Below are 21920 nucleotides of genomic sequence, written 5' to 3'. Positions count from 1 at the left end.
CATGAGGCTAGGGGACAATGAAAAATATGTTAACAGAAGGCGGAGCCCCTCTGCTCTCATCTTTAAAGCACACATGGCTGACTGAAATGGTACAAATATGGCATTAATATTAGCAATCTTTTTCTTTTTTTTGGTGGTACCACACTGATTGCGGGATCTTAGTTCGCTGACCAGGGATCGAACCCAGGCCACAGCAGTGAAAGTGCCGAGTCCTAACCACTGGACCACCAGGAAATTCCCAACATTAGCAATCTTATCAAGTAAAAATCACAAAGAACTAGGATACCAATGTCCTTAGAGACAAGAGGGAGAAGTGACTTTATAGTTTTACTCCCAAACTATAGGTCATTTTGAAGCTCCAACTTTGACAGGAGGAAAAAGTAAATAAATAGAAGCTGAGGAAATGGAGATTTTTCAACTTTTCAATATAACAAACTCTTCAGTCCTATTGTGATACTTGGCAACGGAGACATCAGGTTTGGGGTCTCTTTTTGTTTTGCTTTGTTTTGTTTTTTAAGGCAAACCATAAAGGCAGAAGCAAAAAGTGGGGATAAGCAATGATTTAATCTAAGAAAATACCCTGATTATTTAAAAATGTACCCTGTACATTTTTAAACTATTATGATGTTTAACAACTATTTAAATCAATATTCTCTCCCATGAAAATGAAATTATAACAGATCTTTAATATTCTTTGTAGCTGAAAAGAAAGCTTTCATCCACTTTCTCTAGACGTCAAAAACAGGACTAAAAATGGCAGACTTTATCTGGATGTCTAAAAATAGGACCAAGTACCCCAAATAATTGGGTTGGGGTCACATTCAACCATTAGGAACTGCCTGTGTATTCCTATAGGAAAAACTCCCCACCCTCATGGGAAATTTAATTCATTATTTTATCCCTTAAACATTTTAGGGTTCACTGGGCTGTAACCTATTCTTTAAAAGCTAGCGCTATTATTCTTCTGCTTTACAAACGTTTCTCTTCAGTTTTTACTGTACTTGGTCAGGTGAAGCAAACAAGCAAAAAGAACCACGTGTTCATTACTACTAAACAGTTCACTTATGGTTTCTAATTTTAACCTATGAAGCTAACTATAGTAATGCCACTGCTCTCAAAGTCAAAACACCAGGCAACTCCAATCATCTGAAACATAGCCATGGATCTAGCTGCAAATTTCTCCCCAAACCATACTGAGCTGTCACAAACTAACTTCATGGGCATTATTTCCTAGAAGCAACTGCCTCACCCACACCGACTTAAGAGTTGTCTATAAATGACAGACACCTGGCTTTCCCAAGTACCCTTCAGGCTAGATTAAAACCAACAAAGAAAGGAGGAAGGATGAAAAACGGCTAAAAGTTGATCATTGAGAAGATAAAATATCAGCATAGCAAAATCACTATCAATACAAAGCAGTCTGAAGCCACTTAATGTAAGGAAAAACATGTCAATAGTTTCAGACTATATGAAGCAAAGTAAAATGATTAAACTTTCAATGATTCCCACTTACGATGGTAAAGTTAAATTAAATTCAGATATACTATTTAGTAAAGAATAAAGAAAGATTAATGTTAAATCTTTCAATGCTTAAAAGGTTAAGCTTCAGGTATAAAAAAATTTATGTAAAAAAGTCATGTAAGGAGTTGCCCTGGACTTATTCTGCACAATGCTGTTACTTGATATATCAAAGGCAGCTCTGAAGGGAAAAATGTTTTAAGTTATTTTTTAAGTATCTCTAGGTATACAAATGTCCTCAATAGTTTTGCTTCCTAATTTTTCACAGATATTTGACCATTCTTTATTAAAAGCTATTCAGTACACACCTATTATGTATTAATGAGGTTACTATCTCCCTTCTCACCTCAGAATTTGTCTTTTCAACAATTCCCATACTCTCTCCTCTAAGCTCAGATACTCATCTACTTCCTTCCTTCCCAAAGCTAAATTTTCCACCTCGGTACTCTATTTAGCGCTCTGGTCTTCTACAGGACTTTGGTCCTTCCTTCGCAGAAACACCAGTCCCAGCCTCCACCTCCCCAAACCTCCCAAAACATGAAATACTTCCTCACTCTTTGCTAACTTGACATGATCCTCTCTTTCTCTCACCACTAGTTTTCTTTCTCTCACTCTCACTCTCAAACTCCTGCGTGTCATTTTCTCTAATTCTATTGATGCCAGTTTCAAAATCCAATGGCCTTTCCTACCATTTTCCTTGATTTCTCAGCAACGTAATAAAACCGTCTCTTTGGTTTTCACAACGTTGCGTATCCTAACTCCTTTAATGAAACCCTTTCCTTCTAATGCCCTTTATTAATGCAGATGCTCCCTGAGAAAGAATCAGCACTAGTTGTTTGCTCTTCTCTATGATTTCATCCACTCTCATGATGTCGGGTCATCCCCATTGCCACGACTGCTGTATCTCTCCAGCCCAACCTCTGCCTAGAGATGTCAGTTTTCCACTGGAAGCTGCCTGATAGCCCCAAAATAAACAAGGCTAAAACCAGAATTCACGTTTCTCTGCCCCAAGTTTGACTTCTCTTCCTAACTTCCTGTTTTTCTTTCATCATTCTCCCAGTAAACCATGTTTAAGATTTTCAAATCATCTTGGACTCCTTCTCAATCCCCCCCTCCAAATTTAAATACTCACTAAGTTCTATCAATTCTTCCTTCATAACATCTCTCACATCTGCTATTTTTTCCCCTATTCTTATAGCTGCTATTCCAGTTCAGGCTTTAACCTCTTCACATCTGGATTATTATAAAAACTGCTCACCCAAGCTATTTATAGCCTTCCTCACTTCCCATTTTTTAATGTGTACTGAACACAGCCACTAGATTAGTTTTTCTAAAATATCATTGTACACATCACATCCTTCCTCAAAAATCATTTAATGATCTCACTATCATATAAAAGCCAAATTCCTTAGACTGGCATTCAAGCCCTTTTCATCAGTTTTGTCTTAGTTATTTTTCCAGATATTTTCCACTACTACCCAATCCAAATATTTTGTCCAAAAAGGCTAAGTCAGTTCACTGTCTCAAGAATATACATTTACATGTCTTTGTTTACGTCCTTCTCCACCTCCTGTTCCCACCTATCTACACATTGTTTTACAGTAGTTTTAGGTAGCAGGTAAAAGCATGGACTCTGGAGCCAGAACCTGGGTTCAGATTCCAGATCTGGCATTAATGGAGTAACTTTGGGCATGTTACTGAAACCTTCTGTACCACGGTTTCCTCCTCTATAAAATGGGGATAATAATAGCATCTATCTCATAGAACTGTTGTAAGGATTAAGGAAGTGAATATATTTAAGATTCCTGTCACACAGTAGAACTATATAAATATTAGCAATTATTAATATTTCAAGGCTGAGCTCAACTGCCATTCTTCCATGAAACCTTTCTTGCTAGCTCTAAACCACAGTGATCTTCTCTTTCCTATGTCTCCAAAACATTTACTGTGAACCACAGAAGTTTAAGTATAAAACAGGGTTTCTCAATGGTGGCACTATGGACATTTGAGGCCAGATAATTCGTTATCATGGGGGGCTGTCCTGTGCACTGTAGGATGATTAGCAGCGCCCTTACCTTCTACCCGCCAGACGCCAGTACTAACCCACCCCCAAGCTGCAAAACCAAAAATGTTCCCAGACATTGCCAAATGTCCCCTAAGGGACAAAACTGCCGGTTGAGAGCCACTAGTATAACACAAGATAAAATACATGAAAGCACTTTGTAACTTCAAAGCGATATACAAGGGTCAAGTACTATTAACACTCAGCATTTACGAAATACACTTTTGTATCATTCGATTTAAAATTCATATGCACTTTCATTGTCCAATTAGTTTTAACATCCTTTAGTACAGAACTCATGTTTTACATATTCATTTCCACAATCACACCCAACCAAAGGTCTTGGACATCTGTTGATTGACAGATAAGACATAGGTAATTTAAGACGGAACACAGTGAACTGGAAAGAGCATGGGATTTGCAGTCAAAAGATTAGGTTCAAATCTTAGCTTTGCCCTTACTTATTTTAGAACTTTGGGCAATTCATTACAGTCTATGAGCCTCAGTTTTCTGATCTATAAAATATAACATCTAGACAGGCTGGCTATGATGTTCAGATGTGATCAGGTATGGGAAAGAACCATGTATATTGCAGAAATTTTATATACATAGAATCTTACATGTAAAAAGACAAAATGATTATTATATCAATACCCTAATACCTCTTTTACATAGAATCATCAGAGACTTTCTTTGCGACATTATTTTATAGGTAACTGAAGCTTATGCCTTTAAGTGTTTAACTTTGAAATTTAAACAAATTTGATGGAAGTTTTCTGCTTTCAGAAGTACTATATATATTCTTCTTTCTTCTAAAGTAATATGTACTGAATATAATTTAACTTTCTCTTACTGACTCTGGGCCATTGTTATAAACATCAATTACCACTCTAACATACAGTTCCCTTAGAGATTATCAGGTATCTAATGCTATTGACCTCTTTAAATAGAGTCAGAGGTACTGTGCCTAATTTTTTTCCACTGCAGCCTCATGCCCTTTCTGTTGCCCCTGTAATTCTCTATGGATTAGAAAACTAAGTAAGTTTGTTAAAGCGGAATCTAAAGTAAGAAAAAACAGATTTTGAAGGAGGACTCCAGAATTACCCCTATGATAAAGTTCATAAATGGGAAACTTCACCGCATCTACCCTGGCTACTCAGAGGTATTTTTCACTTACTTCCTGGTTCTCGTGGGTGTTCTGGATAAATGAAATTTCTGGGAAAGCAATTTATGTCTACTCTAAATATGTATACATAGAGACAGTACCACATGTTTTAATACATATATGTGTATTACATTTATATATATAATAGAAACGTACATAGGACTAACCTACTTATTTTTTAAAAATCTTCTATGAGTGCTTCCTGATACCACTCCCAAAAAACGTCTCATTAGTTTAAAGCTACAAAAGAGCAAACAATCATGCTGTTTGAAAGAAAAAAAAGAGCCAGAATTCATATGCTAAGTCCCATCATAAGCAAACCAAAAAGGAAGGAAAATAATATTATTAAATTTCCTTCCGATCTCTTAACTGAATTCTTTCAAGTCATACACATGCCTGCTTTTTTACACGAACTGATATGAAGACAAGCAGAAAGGTCAATGTTTTCCAGTTTAAAAAATCCATTCACCTTTAGCTATAAGCAAACACTAAATTTCAGACAAAAAGGACATTTAATAAAACTTTGGAGAAAATCAAATTGAAAATTGCTTTATAAGTGAGGAGTATTCTGTTTTTATGCTTGTAAATTATATGGGCCACAGAAATACCTGTTCCCCTGATACTTCCAGAACACCTGTACTATTTTTAGATATATAAGGTAAATAGTAATATAATAATGTAATAAAAACAAAGTCATCTTTAATAAGTCATGATAATTTACCTCTGTTGGATGGTTTAAAACATATAAGATAAGGGGCAGGAGTGAAAGTTGGGAAGGAAAAGATAAATCAAGTCAAAACACTATACTTTTTTAAAAAGGGTTTTTTTGGTTTGTTTTTAAATTTTTAGTAGCTCAAAACAAAATAATAGGTGAAAGAAAGAAGAAAAATATAGAGAGAAAGGAAGGAAAGAAGGAAAAAAGGAAGGAAGGAAGGGAGGAAGGAAACTAGAAAGGAGAAAACATGGCATATCTAACAGTACTTAGAAGCTACTGGATAAAATTATCTAGCCTTGTACCTGACAACCGTAGTCCAAAAGAAGCTGCAGTATATCCAAGTTTTCGTTTTCAATAGTTATGGTAACAGCATTTCTCCCAAGCACATCTACGCAATTTATGTTCAAGTCACCTGAACTGTTTTCCTCCAAAATCTTTTTAACCATATAATAGTCACCTAAATAACAATATACAAACATAATTTAATATCCATGACATATTAAATAAGAATGACTGTAAAGAAAACTTAGCCTGTTGATTTAAAAGATTAAAAAACGTAAACTCATTTTTGTATATGGAAATGTGCAAAGAAAATGTGAGCATTTCCTTGCTGAAAACTTATACCCTGATAAAAGAATGTGTACATCTGTTGCAAACATAAAAAGTAGAAAAAATTTAAATGTACAGTTTAAAATGAAAGTTGTTTAAAATTCATAACTGATTGATTATAAGGAGAACTTTCAGAAGATATTTAAAGTAATAAAGAATGTCTAAAAACATAGACGGGGTGCTAGCAAAATAAGATATAAGCTTAAAGGATTTAAGTTTTATATCTCAAATACGTACACACATTTAACTGTTAAACGGTTAAAAACGAGATCTAGTAATAAGTGGAGATGTTATAAGAGGTTTTACAGGGGAAAATACTTTGGAAAAGCAGGGTGAACGTGTATATGCTTGCGGGTATGTATAGTAAAAGGGAAAGATGTCCAAAATTCCTAGTCTCCTCCCCACTCTCCCAACACACACACACACACACACACATCTCATTAATGAAGCTGTTTAGATTAAATAATGACAAAACATTCAGCTCACAAAACCCTAAAGCAAGACTATGACTAATGCTGGTAGAGGTCAATGTCAGAATATTTCAAAGCGAAATTTGACCTGTCAGGATTATGCAGATTAGCTTCTGCCTCACTCTACCCCACAACAAAACAGCTAACTCATAGGGGGAAATGAGAATAATTATGGAGGTAATCATTTTCACAGAGGGCCCACTATACTTGTCTGCTAACCAGCTGGTGTAGCAGGTAAAAGGGGAATAAATCAAAAGAGAAATGCTAATTAAATGGAGAAAGAAAGCAAAGTGGGTTTTGTTTTATTTCACCTTACTTTTTAAACATACGATGAATAAATAATTTTAAGTGACTTGCAAATATAGCTGTTCCTTCGAAGTCTATGAATAAGAAACAGGAAAAGAACAATCAGAGTGGAAATCAGAAGGAAAAAAAATGATTTCATGATACAGAAAGAGAAAATTCTAAAACTGGACTAAATGAGTGAATAACAAAGAAAGGTAACAGATTTTTTTGGTTAAAATTTCAAATAAGTTATGCTATTATTTTTAACCAGTGACTTTAAAGTCCCCACACATTTTAGAAGATGTTGAATGGTAGTTTTCTTGATGGTGTATCTCCTTAGTTCCCTCAAGAAGAAAACTAGTCACAAAAAGAAATTATTTCCTCATAGAACTACTAATTAATATTTAGACACTAATGCTCCACGGCAAAAAACTTACCAAACACTTCACAAAGTGAAGTCTTAGTCACAAGTTGAACCAATATGAACATGCAGATAGATCAGTGAAAACTTATCACTAATACCGGAAAATAACTTTAAAATCTTATTTCAGGTGAATTGATTTCAATATCTTAGTTGTAGGAGAATTCTACCCATAAAAACCCTTGCTCTATTTTCTTTGGTTTCATGATGTGTCTGGGTGAGGATTAGATTTTATTTATCCTTCTTGAGACTCATTAGGCTTTCTGAAGCTAAGGACTATGCCCTTCATTCATATGCAATATTTTCAGCCATTCTCTCTTCAAATATTGCTTCATCCCCTTATTATTTTTTCTCCTATTGGAACTTCTTTAGACATTATGTTAGATTGTCCCATTCTAACTTCTGTGTCTCTAAAGATTTAGTTTTCTTCTTCTCTCTCTTTTTCCTGCATTCTGGATAACTTCTTCAGATTTCTCTTCCACTTATTCCTCCTTCAACTATTTCTGCTGATTATTCATTAATTTTATTTTTAATGACTACATTTTTTATTTCTCTAAGTTTTATTGGATTCCTTTCCAAATGTTTGATTTACTTTCTTATGTTTTAATTTCCTTATTTTAAGCTTTTTGTCATTTTAAACATACTTATTTTATGGTCTCTATATGATAATTATCTGGAGGTCTTAGGGATTTAACCCTATTCGTTGTGTCTATTGTGATAACAGGTGACTGTCTTCTGAATTTTTTAATTGGGTATTGCAAACTCAACTTCATGCAGGTTAACTGTGGGAAACTAGGCAGCCTAGTTTGGAAGCTTGTCCCACCAAGGATGTTTTGTGTTTGCTTCTTCCAGATAACTCAGAGGTTTTGCTACCCTATGAATCCTTTTTATACTAATTTCTCAGTTTAGGTTTTCCCAGATCAAGTAGGTAATATTAATTTAAACCCCAAGCCAACAAGAGGCAGGAGCATAGTTACGAGTTCTTAGGGAAGTCTTATTTAAAAGGTTCTTTGTAGTCTCCCTGTGCTGATGGACCGGTTCTTTTCCTCATCTACCCCTTTGCTAAAAGTGTAGCCCTTTAAGGATCCCGGTTTCATGTTTGGATGTTGTTCCAATTCCCCCACTTTGTACAAACTCAAGGCTTTGTAACCTGTTTCCACAAGGGCATTAAAATTCAAATCCCAACAATGCCCAGACCAATAACTCTTGCTCCCATCCACGGAGCAGTCAAATGTCAGCTCACACACTCCTCTGTTTTTCAGTCTGTCCTTTATGTTTGAATCTGTTTTCCTTACTTTCCTGAAAGCTCAGCTGTTCACTTAAATGTATGTTTATTATATTTTATCTAGCATTTCTAGGTGATTTAAAACAGAAGGGTTTTCAGATTATTTAGTCAGCCATATTGCTAGAGACAGAAAAGTATAGAGAGCTGTATAAATACAATTCTTATAAAATTTTATAAATTTCACATACAGCTAATGGTCAAAAACAACGGCTACACATTTTTAAAGTTTAGATTGCTGTTTAAAAAGTAATTGTATTGCAAATGTCAGATTCTACAGCTTTAAGGTTTCATACACTATTCCCATTACAGTTAGGGGGCTATACAAGGAAAAAAAAACTTAGAAATCAAAACCAAATAAGTAATTTTCATCCCTAAAAATAATAAAAATTTCCACCCTGTCATGGCTGACACACTCACACAAATGAACAATTACAAACTATAGTCACAGAACCTATAGGAAACCTAGACTGGTTTCTAAGCATTCTACCAAAGTTTATATTTGCAAGCCATTTAAAACAATGTACTGTATTCAGAAAGCCCAGAACAGTCTTAATATTTAGGATGAGTGTATATGTAAGAAGAGGTGAGTAAATTTAAAATATATAGCAAGAAGCTAGTTATAGAGCAAGGATTACAAGTAAAAATGCCTTCTTGGGTCAGGCAAATTTAGAAATGGTTTTCATTTTACACTGAAGTTGCTTTTAATAGTTACATACATCTTTCATCTTTTAGAATATGACATATAGAAGGAAACACAACATGATCCATTTACTTTTTTGGCTAGACGGCTGTCTTGTTTTCAGTGAAGGAAAAAGAAACCTTTTCGATCAGTTCCACCAGTATCCAAATTCAACAGCAAAACTTCTCAGTCCCCTCTCCAGAGTATCTCCCATACTTATCCACTTGTACCCATGTACACTGTAACCCCCAGTTCAAGACACCATCACCTCTCTCCTGGACTCTGCATTAACGTCTTTACTGATACAGCTGCCTACACTCTAGTACAGGGGTCAACAAACTTTTTCTATAAAGGGCCATATAGTAAATATTTAGGTTTTTGGGGCCATATCATCCCAGTTGCAAACACTCAACTCTGCTCTTGCAGCACCAAAGTGGCCACAGACCAAATGTACACGATGAGCTCCAATGTGTTCCAATAAATATTTATGGACACTCAAGTTTCAATTTCATATAATTTTCACATGTTATGAAATATTATTCTTCTTTTGATTTATTCCCAACCATTTGAAATATAAAATATAAAAGTCATTCTTAGCTCACAGGCCTTCCAAAAACAGGTGGTGGGTGGATCTGGCCTGTGGGCTGTAGTTTGCCCACCTCTACTCTAGCACCACCTCTTTAGTCCACTCTCCACCCAGCATTCACAGTGATCATTTTAAAATTCAAATCATATCAGGTTTTCAATCCTCAAGATTTTTAATCACACTTTAAATGCCACAATCTTTTCGTGGCTTACTAAGCCTTATGGGACCTGGGCCTTGCTATCATTCTGCATTTACCTTATTGCCACTCTCTCACTTACCCACTATGATTTTTCTACACCAATGTTTCCCAAACTGCAGGTTGAAACCCATTAGCAGTCATGAAATCAATGTAGTGAGTCCTAACCAACAATTTAAAAAAATGAAATAGTATAAAAAAATACTGTTGCAATCCCATGGATCCTTAGCAACAAATTCACCCTGGCCAACTGTGATATATTCACCCTGGCCAACTTGAGAAAGACAGTGGAGATATGTTATAGTATCAGTGAAGAACTGGTAATCATCTTTTCTTCATTGGCATCTCATTTTATTTTCTGACATATGATGGTAAATTTCAACATCACTGAAATGGGAGTATTAATGTCGGTCAGTTTAATTTTATAGTAACCAAATTTTCAGTTAGTTGTGAAGTATGGGAGAATTTATCTGTCAAAAAATCTGTAAAGTTTTTCAAACCAAGTTTTTCTAACAAACTTTTTGACTATGGCAACTGCAACATTCTTATTGAACTATTACTAAAGACACTTAAAACAGAAGATTTTATTATTAAGAGGAAAAAGAATGATGAAGTAAAAAAATACAAAGCCATGATCAAATTCAATTGTTGGATCTGGAAATATAAATAGTGACAATACTGATTAAAATGTTAACTCTACAGCAAACTTCAAATTAGTTTGAACCAAATACTAAAAAGAAAAAAAAAAAACACACATGCAAGACTTTTAGAGTGAAGACAATTTAAAATGTAGTTTTACCAAATGTGCAAAACCCAATATTTATCATAGACCCCAACATGTTTGTAATCACATTGTTGTGGATGAAACCTTCAAAATTAGATACTCAGAAACATGGTATGCTGAACTGTCCGTAGTACTCTGAATATTTTTGGAAAAAGACAATTATTACTATAATTTCTTAGCCATTTATGTCTGTTACTTAAGACTATTAGTGATAATGAATATCACCTGGCAAAAGAGCAGACTGCTGCAGGAAAAAATTATACTTATAGAAGGTAATGCTGATTTTTTTTAGAGTAAATTAGTTTATAAATTAAAAATTATTAACATATTCTTGAATCTATTAGAAGCAATGTTTACTTTGTAATTAGAGTCTGGTATATGACTTGAGATCTAATTAACAGTGATGTTACAAGTTGTATAAAACTTTAGTTAATATCAGGTATGCAGTAATACAGTTTCATAAAGGATTTATTGTGTTACTTAAATTTAATCTCACATACACTTAAATTATACATATTTATAGAACTGAAAAAGTACACTATGGATCAATATAAATTAAGCTACAAAAAATATAAAAGGATTAGTGATGGAGCAACAAATATGACCAGAAAATAAACATAGGAGTTTTTTGGGTTTTTTTTTAATTAACAGAAGCTATTAATAACAGTGCTATCACCACTCTATAGGTCACAAAGTTTTGGCATCCAAAGAAATTCCACTGAATCTCATACTATACTGATATGGTATTGGAATTCTTTTAGTCCTGATAATTTGTTTAGGCTCTTAAAAGTCACTACTTACCTCTTAGTGATAGCTTTTGAACTCATTACATATTAAACTAGTAATCCTAGATCTTAAGCTTCCTAGTATCATTAAATTTGGTGGTCAGTTATAAGGAAGATATTTCTAACACTGGAAGCATGGAAGAAGAGGAATTATTCTTAGGTTGCAACAATACCCATACAATAAAATTTAATCTTTTAACACCCTTCCCCAAAGTTTGTAATATACTAGGTAAAGGGGTTTGGCTTGGGTTACATTTTTTTTAACTGCCCAGATAAAAGACTGACTGTATAGTAAGAATATCCCATCTTCCAAATCATAAATAGGCCATTTAAGTTAAATTGAGCATTTGTTTCTGCCCTTCAGACAGATCTATTAGGCACAAACACACTTTATTTCCCTTACTGCTCCTCACAAGAGCACAAGAGAGCATCTCCAGTACAGAAGAAGCTACTAAAGGACAGGGATGTAGTCAGTTATTTCTTGATAAAGCACCTTTCTCCAGTGTCCTAACAAAATTAACCTGATAAATAGTCAGATGATGAATTATAGAAAAGAACAGCAAGTTAAAAATGAAATAAAGAAGCACACTTCTGGAATCACTACAAAGAAATGCCAGTATTATAGTACTATGAAGCAGCTAGCTGCTCAATGATTAGCCTCTTATAATAAAACTATCCACCAAGATTCTGGTGATTTAAGAGTCTTTTTTGTTAAAATAAAGATGAACCATACACTATGGCACCACTGGTGATCTGAAAAACTCTCCTGTACAAACTACTTAAATGCTTAAATACTAATGACAATTTGTGAAATGCCTGTAGAATTTTGTATACAGTACCCTCTTTACCTCTCCTTTCTGCAAAGTTTTCTCCCCTCACAGCACATACCTCTTAACATTAGGTGTCCCTTGTCGACATAAAACTTCTTGGCAGTACCCAGTACTCTGCACTTTTTCTTCCCACCGCCATCCTCTCCAACCCCAAACACTTCAAAATCTCTTTTCAAATAGCTTTTTTTAAAAGTCCCATTAAATATATTAAGTGCTATTAAAACAACAGCTTAATATTACTTCTCCCAGAAATGTTACCCATTTCAAAAGCATGCTAAGCCAAAGGTATGCAAAGTTTAAGCAGAATTCAGGCATCAAAGCACCCTCCATACAATGCAGCAAATCAATACCACAAAGGTGACACAAGATCTAGATTATTAGACTGAGCCCAAGAATAAAGGTGAAATTCAGCTCTCTCCATCCCTCCCCTGACTCCATGCTGAAATTTCAAGAAGGGCCTCCTGACTTATTTATTGCAAATCGAATTTCCTGAAAATGCTCTTCATGAAAAGTTGGCAGGGACTGAATCCAGACTGAATCCTTTCATCATTTTCTTTTTCTACACAAGAACTGATTACTGATCATCAGCAAATTAAAGGGTTTAATACTAAAGCTACCATCTACTCAACAGTTACTTTCAAAGAGGTGAATTAACAACTATATTTAGCTTAGGTGCTCCCTAAATAAAGGTATTAATTCTTTCTCCAGCCAGCAGGTCTGAAGTTAGACCCCTGTCTCCCACAAATAAAAGTGGCTCATTACCATACTAATTCTCAGTGTGAAAGGAAAAAGACTTGGGTGGTAAGAATCACTGCTTAATATTCCATAAAACAACACTCTTGTTTCAATTAACCTTTACCTCTGAATTGCAGCATTCTACGTCTAAAAAGAATATGTGTACTTTCTGAGAATTTTATGTTGGGTTGGGGGCCAGACTTAGCTTTATATAACTAGCATAGGAGCCCTCAATTCACTTTTTCTTCTAAATTCTACGAAAAAGAACCGATGTTACCTTTGAGATGATTCTGACCCACTTTCAAGATCAACAATAGCCACTATTAAGTGGCCACTACCTGGATCTGCGCTTGCCTAGATCTATTGGACTAATAATTTACATAAAAGCTAGCTGTACACACTATAAAATCAAACTATAAAATCGTTTTCTTTCCTACCTTTTTTTCTTTACTCCTTAATCTGTACACACCTTTCAAAGCGTCACCCATCCACTAACAAACACAAAACCCCATCTCCACAATTTTTGCTTTAGGAATTCTCCTTAAGTGGAATACATTACGGACATTTTACACATGTAGTGTAAACTTGATAAATGAAAAAAGGATGAGAAACATAGATGTTCTAGAGTGGATCTGCTCTTGTGCTATTAAAGCTTCTTACTTTTATTGGATAAATATAATCCATGGAAACCACAGTTAATAAAACATTCACAGAGAGCAAGTTTAATTTCCAATTAGTAAATCCAAATATGGATGTGTCTTTTCTAACACAAGTGATTTTCATTCATTCAACTATAACTAGATCAAAACTTAAGTGGTTAAGAGTACAGGCTCAAAATAGATCCTAGTTCTACTACTAACTAATGTAACCTTGGGCAAAGTAATTCTAAAATTTTGCTAAGCCTCATTTTCCTCATTCATAAAATGGGGATAACAACATCTGGCTCATGGGGTTGTGAGGATTAAATGAAATCATCTATGAAAAGCATATGCACTCTACCCCAAAAGCTGTCTCAGTCAATGTCTGCCATTTGGCTTGATGAAAGCTCCAAAGTAATAGTGGAAACTATAGTTACTTCAGGAAACTTTTCACTTTTAGATCTGGTTTGGGTAACGCTAAAAAAAGTTTAACAATATTAGTGAATATAAACAAGTAAACAAAAAAAACTGCTATAACTCAAATATATTTTTTCAGCATAAATGTATACCATAAGTACATGTAAGAAATAAGCCATTTTTCCAAATCTAACCTAAGAATTCATTTCAACATACCTGAAACAGAAAATACCTATTTAATCTCACTTGTTAAAAAAAGTTTTAATTTATATGGGGGAGAAAAAGCATGCATATTTACTTTCCACCCTACCCACAAAAGCCAAATCTCTCCAAGGATCTTAATGATATTATAAAAAGGGAAACTGACGAAGAAAGAACATCAAGGCTATTTCAACTGGCACTACTGGACAGGCTACAGAACTGTAATACATTCAAACTCTTTTGAGATATGTCATGCAATAATCCTAAATATACACACCATACAAGTACTTATTCGAGCTATGTTCCATTATGACATTCCTCTGTCGTTTGACAGGAATATTAAATTGCCTTTCTTGACATAATTTCTGTTTGTTTTAAAATAACCATAGCTCAGTAAGCTGGGGTAGATGTAGCAGCCACTTACTAATTCTAGTACAACACAACCTGTTCCCTTCCCCTCTCTAGAGAATTTTTGAAGGAAGAGAACTCAAGACTATCCACTCCAGAAATACTAAATAATTTTACATAATCCACAGACTGATATTTATGAGGTTATAGACATATATTCTATGTTTCTTCACATTTCCAAGACTGTATGAACCTGTCCATGGTGGACTTTCACAAATGCTTTCATAATATAATTTAATACTATTACATAAGATCATAAAAAGACTCATGATGGACAGGGGTGGACTTTGTTTATACATCAATGTGTTTTCAAAAAGTTGTATAAATAAAATCCTATCTCAAAGCAGTAAAGGAGGTTAAGGAGGCTGTCATTTATTTAAAAAAAAAAACACATACAGACAAACAAAAAAAATACTCTGTAGTTAATCTTTTCACAGTGTAAGTTGCCCTTTGGGTTTATGTTTTGGAAGTTTGCATGATCCTAAACATTTTTCCTAAGCAAGCATCGCCACTGGAAGGCAAGCTGAATAAATTTAGAAAGAGAAAATTTACAGCACTTTTTTACACGTAGGAAATAAAAGCAGTCTTAGGGCAATCAATTTCCCATTCTTTTTATTATATTCATTAATAGAAAGCATGCTTAAGTGAGGAGACTTTGTTATGGCCATAAAAGTGATCGATTACCAGATTTTTTTAAAAAACGAAAACGCACTAAATATATTCCACATTTTTGCCCTGTAATTATTTTGCACTACCTTTATTTCCCAAAGAAGGATGAGGAGCAATAAACCTTCCTCTCTAATAAAAAGCATGAACAAAGTTGTTCCATAAATTTGGAGAAACTCTGGAACTTAGGCAGAATTTCTCCATAAAGTGCTGTCTTTATGTCCACCTAGGATATTGACATACCTAATGCCATTCGACAGTCACTGAACACCAAGGCACCGGGTGGCTGGAGTTAAATAATACAAGTAAGGTTTTAAAGAAAAAAGAAAACAAAAAACCAGCTGAGAGCCCACAAGCAGGAGAAACCTTAAGCAAGGACATGGGATTTTTTCGGACTGAAAGGTCCAAAACTAGACAAAACCTCTGGGCTTCCAGAAAGAAAGAACTAAAGCCCCAAGCGGGAGACCAGGTCATGCAAGTGGTCAGTAGTGCCGGTGAGGCTGAAACCCTAGGGTCCCGGCCCCCACGACGCTCCCTGAACACCTGACCGCACGAAAGGAGACCACAGGGCTGGGCCGCCTCCCCAGGTGCGGCGCTCGGAGGGCGCCACCCGCGGCTGCTCCCGCCCGACAGCTCTGCACTCACAAGGCAGAGGCGGTGCCGGGCAGCCCGGGAGGTGCAGCGGGCGCGGCGCGAACAGACGCTCGGCGCACGAGGAAGAGGGAGTGCCCCGAGTTGAGGCTGGGGGAGGATGAGGGGTGTGAAGGACACGGGCATCCAGAAGCAGAGAAAGGGGCCTAGCTCTCACCCTTGTCGCACGCCAGCAAGAAAAGCTTCTCATTCAGGGTGTTCTCCTCCTTAACCTCCCGCACATCCTTCAGCGCCATCACCTCGTTCGGCGACGAAGAGGAGGATGGGGAGGAAGGCAGGGGGGAGGAGGAGGCGCCCGAAAGGTCCGTGCTCGGGTACAGGGCCGCCATCATCGCGGCCCATGAAGGGGGCAGGCCAGGAGACGGGGGCGGGGCCCCCACCAGCCCCGACCCCGACCCCGACCCCAGCCGCGACCCCCGGCTGGAAAAGGGATGAGTCGTTCCCACGGCCGCCTCGGCCCGCGGCCCGTTGGCCCCGAAGGGCGTCGCCTCCCCACGGAGCCAGCACTCGCCCTCCACCGACAGCCCCAAATTGGTGGCGGCGCATGCGCGGCCCCGGGGCCAGCGCCCCCTCCCCAGCCGCCGGCGCCCAGGCCGAGCAGGTCCGCGCCCGTCCGGGGACGGCAGAGTGGCCCGCGCCAGGGCGGCAGCCGAGCGCGGGGCCGTGCCAGGAGCCGCAGGGGCCGCGCGGGGGGCGGCCCGGCCAGAGAGGAGGACGAAAATCGGTGGGAGAGGAGCTCCAAGAGGCGATTCTGCACCAGCCGGGCTCCAGGGCTGTGAAACCGCCGACCGAGCTGCGCCCAGAGATGTTCGCAGCTCTCCTCACGTCATCTTCCGCTCGGTGAGAGCGACGACCACGGGGCGGGCTCGGTGGTGGGCGGGACCTGGGGCGGAGGCGGGGTCCGCGAGCGCACCGCCCCCTGGTCGGCTTCCAGCCTCGGAGGAAAAGGCGAATGGCCGGGTGTACTCTCTGCACAACCAGGTTGCAGGTTTGAGGTAATTTCCCCGCCGTCTCGGGCTGCACACAAGTTAAACATGCAGCGGGGTGGTTCACTGAGCCTCTGATGACTTAACGTTTAGTCGAAACCCCCCCGTGGAATTGTTGAATTATTGCATATTCCTTTGTCCTCTGCCTAAAGCAGAAAGGACAGGGCCCTCGCCACGCCACCAGACTTGTGTTCGTCTGTGTGTAATTATGTTGGGCTAGCTACCCTTGTTTCTAAAACCGTATTAAAAAAAAAAACAAAACTCCTTTGTGATATAAAATTGGCATAACATTTCTAGTATCATACATTTATTCGCATGTACCCATTGGATAAGCACATCTTTAGGATCTACTCTACGTCATAGTCCTTACCGTGGTTTCTTGTTCATCTTCACGTTTATAACTCAGATTTTAGAAGATGAGCGTTATTTAAGCAAAAGCTAACCGAAGTGCAGTAAGTGCTACTTCCTTGAATATTTTTTTTTTTAATTAAGCTTGTATTTAAAGCAGATTCTTGCACCTTTAAAAGCTGAGGGAGGGGGACTGGAAATTGTATCTCGAATAATTATTGCTTTCCACAGCCAACAGTGCAAAAATCTAAATTGCGCCCATAGTGCTTAGGTTTTTAAGGCAATACATAAATTTACTTGAGTACATGTATTTGAGAGAAATACTTCCTATTCTGTTCAGGTTGATTTGTTCCATCACTGTCCCGGCCAACTCTAACTCCCAAATTTCCTAAATATATCTTTCTCATCATTCACAGTGCTCTTTCGATCTTCTCTAAGAGGCCTTAGGTAGACAAGATTGCCCACCTTTCCAAACATTTTTATGTGTTTACTTCAAAACAGTTATCTATTAAATCATTTTAGCTTTTTCTTTCTTATCTCTAGTAGATCATAAATCTGCCCCATTCTCTAATGTTTAATATAGTTCTAAGTTTGTGTATTTAGTGGAATGTCAAAATTGCTCGTTGTAAATCTGTGGCCAGTGAACGGAGTGGTACATATTTGGGTTTATCTGAGTGTGCTTACACACTCTTTGTAGTCCAGTAAAATTTTTTTCTCAGTAGTAGAACAACTCTAACCCAGACCCATCCAAAAGTTCCAGAGTGTTTAAGGGTAAAAATTCAGATGGCTCAGAACTATAGAAACCATTTTAATCTGAAGTTTTTTCAAGCTTCTGGGTTTAGGTGATTCCTTTTCCATAAGGCTCCCACCGGGGCTGGACTGATTTCTTAGATTCAGGCGAATTCCAATTTACTTTAGGAGATAATCCTAGGAGGCATTCCAAAGTATTAGAGGGTTTTTCCTCATTCAAAGTAAGCTAGTGTTGCAACTATATCTTCAGAAGTCTTTTTGAATCATCTCAGATGCAGAATATTCTCTCTTGTTTCTCGGATCCTTTTTCATCCAGTGTAAATTGGGGTATTTTAAGATCCTCTATATGATTTATTTTTCATCTGTGATATGGAAACCGATGATAGAGCTATGATGAACATGCAAGATTCAGAAGCATGCAAGATTCAGAAGCAGCACGTTACTTAAAGCAACTCACCGAACCTCATATACTGAAGAGCCATCACAACTCCAGTTGTGATGGAGAACAGAAAATCCAGATTCAGATCTAGACCTATAAGTAATAGACCCTGTCTTCATCTCCAAACTCTCTACCTCTCCCTCGCTACTTTTAGGCCACATTTGCCTATTTCTTTTCTTAAAATGCCTGCAAGACTCTTCCTGCCTCACAGCCTTTGCACTTGTTCCTTCTACTGAAGTTTTCATCTGGCTTCTCCTCCTACCATGCATACCTCAGCCTATCACAACCTTAGAGAGACCTTCCCTGACCCACCCAAACTAAAAGCATCTTCACCCCAGTTCCTAAGTCTCTATCACATTTCCCTGTTTTATTTCTCTTAGTGCATTTATCACCATCTACAAATCCTATTTGTTTACTGTCTCTCTTTCTCCACTAGGAAATAAGATTCATGAGGCCAGAAAACTTTGTATTTTTCTCAGCTGAATCCGCAGTGTCTAGTATCATACCCGGATCATAATAGACAAATTTATGTTGATTAACTCAAATTATTTCATCACAAACTAAATTTGTAGTAATCATGTACTTGGTCTTTCCTAAAATTCTTCCTGTTAAAGAATCATAGAACCATCTTCACTCCTCCCAAAACAATAAATTTTTTGTTGTTGCTTTACTCATTAGTGTAGGAATTGTTCTCTTTTCTTTTCTGGAAAATAAGTTTATGATATATTAATTTTCCAGGTTATATATTTTTCTTTAAATGAAATAAATACTGACACATTTGTACATACACAGAATTTTTATTAAATATATTTTGTGAGAAAAAGAACACTCTAAAGTGCCAAATTTCATGTAAATCAGATAACTTAGTGAATATAATGGTGAAAAAATCAAGAGGAAAGGATTTAAATAATCTCACAAAAGAGCAAGAACATATTTTAATCTTCATGTAAGAAAACAATCGTCAAATGATAAAAGGAAAGGAAATCTCTTTTGTAGAATATATTTCAAAGTTCCACCTGTTGATGATTTCATTTAAAAAATTCTATTCTAAACACATGAGTAGTTGTACTCTTACCATCACGTATGTTTTAATCCATGGTAGAAGGGGGGTTTAGACTATTCATTCCCAGTGAGATAAAGTGACAGCATTTTTTGTTGCACAGCAGTACTGGTCACTGGCACTAACAGTGGAAGATGAAGGAAGTAAACTTCTGAACTCAATTGTTAGCAGAATCGGTCTACTGCTAAAAAATTCAGACAAAAATAGGTCTGAAGCATAGCCACTGCCAAGTAACGTAAGCATTAACCAAACATTGCCAATTTGAAGGAAACTGGGAAAAATGTGAAAATATGTTGAATATTAGCTTTGTGTTACTTTCTACTAAAGATATTCAGTGGGCATATTCTAAATTATTTAGAGCTAGAATATCAAAAATTAGCATGTGTAATATGAAGCTAATAATATGGTATCAACATGTTTTGAGAGCTGTAGCCAGTGTTTGAAGTCAGTTGAAAAGTAACTATATGCACATCCAAAATGAATATTTCTAAAAGAAATCTTCATGTACCAGATAGCTACAAACTGAAAAGTGTTACGCACCTAGTGGGAGCACAATAATTACTTAATGTTGGTTAACTGACCAATACAGTCATCCTTCAGTATCCAGAGGACTGGTTCCAGGACCCCCCCAAGGATACCAAAATCCGCAGATGCTCAAATCCTTTATATAAAACAGCTTAGTATTTGCATATAACCTACACACATCCTTGCGTGTACTTTAAATCATCTCTAGATAACTTATACCTAATATACTATGTAAATAGTTGTAAATACAATGTAAATGCTATGGAAATAGTTGCTGGCACTTGGCAAATTTAAGTTTTGCATTTTGGAACTTTCTGGAATTCTTTTTTTCAAATATCTTTGGTCGCCGGTTGGTTGAATCTGTGGATGTGGAACCATTGGATATGCATGCATCAGATATGGAGAGTTGACTGTATACATACCATTTAAGAAAACCTGGGTAATTCAGGTGCAAAATATGTATATGTACACACATATTTCTCTAATAACATCTTACCAACATATATATGCTGCATGTCATAGTTAAAGCTGTATTACCAAACCAGTACATGTAAAGTATCGATGCAGTTAAAATTAAGTTTTACGTAAAAAGCTCCTGCTACTTATACAAGAGAATGTACTTTGAAGTTTATTCATGAGTTAGTCCTTATATATAAAAAAGTTTAATGTTAATGAACAATACTTGTCACTTAAAAATTTTAGACAGTATAGAAATTTACAGAAAAGTTAAAGTTTTGGACCACTTCACATAGTTGGAGGAAAAAAATAAAAGGATTAAACTGGATTATGACTTTGAATACATTTATGATCAAAATCAACACACACACAAAATCAAAACACATTTCACAGCAGGACCTGCAGAAAAAGTTTTGCATTGATCATTTTTGAACCATGAAAAAGAATGAATTAGTCTTGTTTTAATGAGACTTTCAGGAAACAATAATTTAATCATAAATATCATCTTGAAAATGAACACACTCTTATTAGTATCGACTGGTAAATTAATTGTCAACAAATCCTAGCTAGTATGAACAGGATATTAAATTCATTAATGATTCATACAACTGTGTTGAGCATACAAATAATCTCTGGTTTTAATACCCACTACATTTCAGAATTCTGTAAACTGTGAGGCATTCAATGTATTTAATGTGGCAGAAAATCATAATAAATGTTTCATTATTTTATTTTGTTCAGTCCTTTTCCCATTAAGCATGCAAACACTGTCATAACCATCTTGGGTTTCACTTCCACGAGGTCATCAGGTAAGGCATATATCCGGGCACCGATCTTTCGAGCAACTGAAATGGCGTATCTTGAAAAGACAAGAAAAATATCTTGCTATTTGTTTTCACTTAATATATGTTAACAAAAGAATGAAACATTTTGACAAGGTTAACTTTACAAGAAAGTTAAGTTTGTGAGTCTTTAAATCGTATTCCTCACATAAATTGTACTTAAAACTGTGAATTTTAAGGACATAATAGCCTCACCTGCAAGGATTAAGAACAAAAGAGCCACTATGTTCTAATATAAACCATAAAGGCTTACTTAGCATTGTTCAGCTTGTCCTCATCAGAAAGGTCTTCTCTCTTGATCATTTCTTGACGAACTGCATTTGGTGCAATGGCATCTATTAAATCCAAGACAGGTAAACTAGTGCTAATAGATTTGTCCTAGAAAAGAAAGAATAGATGAACATTCAT

General features: G+C 36.6%; 2 protein-coding genes across 7 annotated transcripts in view; both read right to left on the bottom strand.

The window, feature by feature from the left end:
* TRPC1 (transient receptor potential cation channel subfamily C member 1) overlaps window positions 1-16703 on the bottom strand; it is a 61578-nt gene extending 44875 nt beyond the window's left edge. For both annotated transcript variants that reach the window (XM_068546039.1, XM_068546040.1), the window contains exons 1-2: window positions 16264-16703; window positions 5763-5917 (exon numbers count right to left, since the gene is read on the bottom strand). In XM_068546039.1, the coding sequence (XP_068402140.1) occupies window positions 5763-5917; window positions 16264-16438 (330 nt within the window). In that variant the 5' untranslated portion in view covers window positions 16439-16703. The remainder of the gene's footprint in view (window positions 1-5762; window positions 5918-16263) is intronic.
* Window positions 16704-20973: 4270 nt separating this feature from the next.
* The window catches only part of PLS1 (plastin 1), a 126816-nt gene continuing 125869 nt past the window's right edge, over window positions 20974-21920 (bottom strand). For all 5 annotated transcript variants that reach the window (XM_068547342.1, XM_068547340.1, XM_068547341.1 and 2 more), the window contains exons 15-16: window positions 21766-21890; window positions 20974-21529 (exon numbers count right to left, since the gene is read on the bottom strand). In XM_068547342.1, coding sequence (XP_068403443.1) covers window positions 21394-21529; window positions 21766-21890 — 261 coding nt within the window. In that variant the 3' untranslated portion in view covers window positions 20974-21393. The remainder of the gene's footprint in view (window positions 21530-21765; window positions 21891-21920) is intronic.

This window comes from Eschrichtius robustus, chromosome 6, assembly GCF_028021215.1.
Source record: "Eschrichtius robustus isolate mEscRob2 chromosome 6, mEscRob2.pri, whole genome shotgun sequence".
Taxonomy (NCBI): domain Eukaryota; kingdom Metazoa; phylum Chordata; class Mammalia; order Artiodactyla; family Eschrichtiidae; genus Eschrichtius; species Eschrichtius robustus.
The sequence above is the reverse complement of the archived record's forward strand: the minus strand, read 5'-3'. Positions and strand labels throughout refer to the sequence as shown.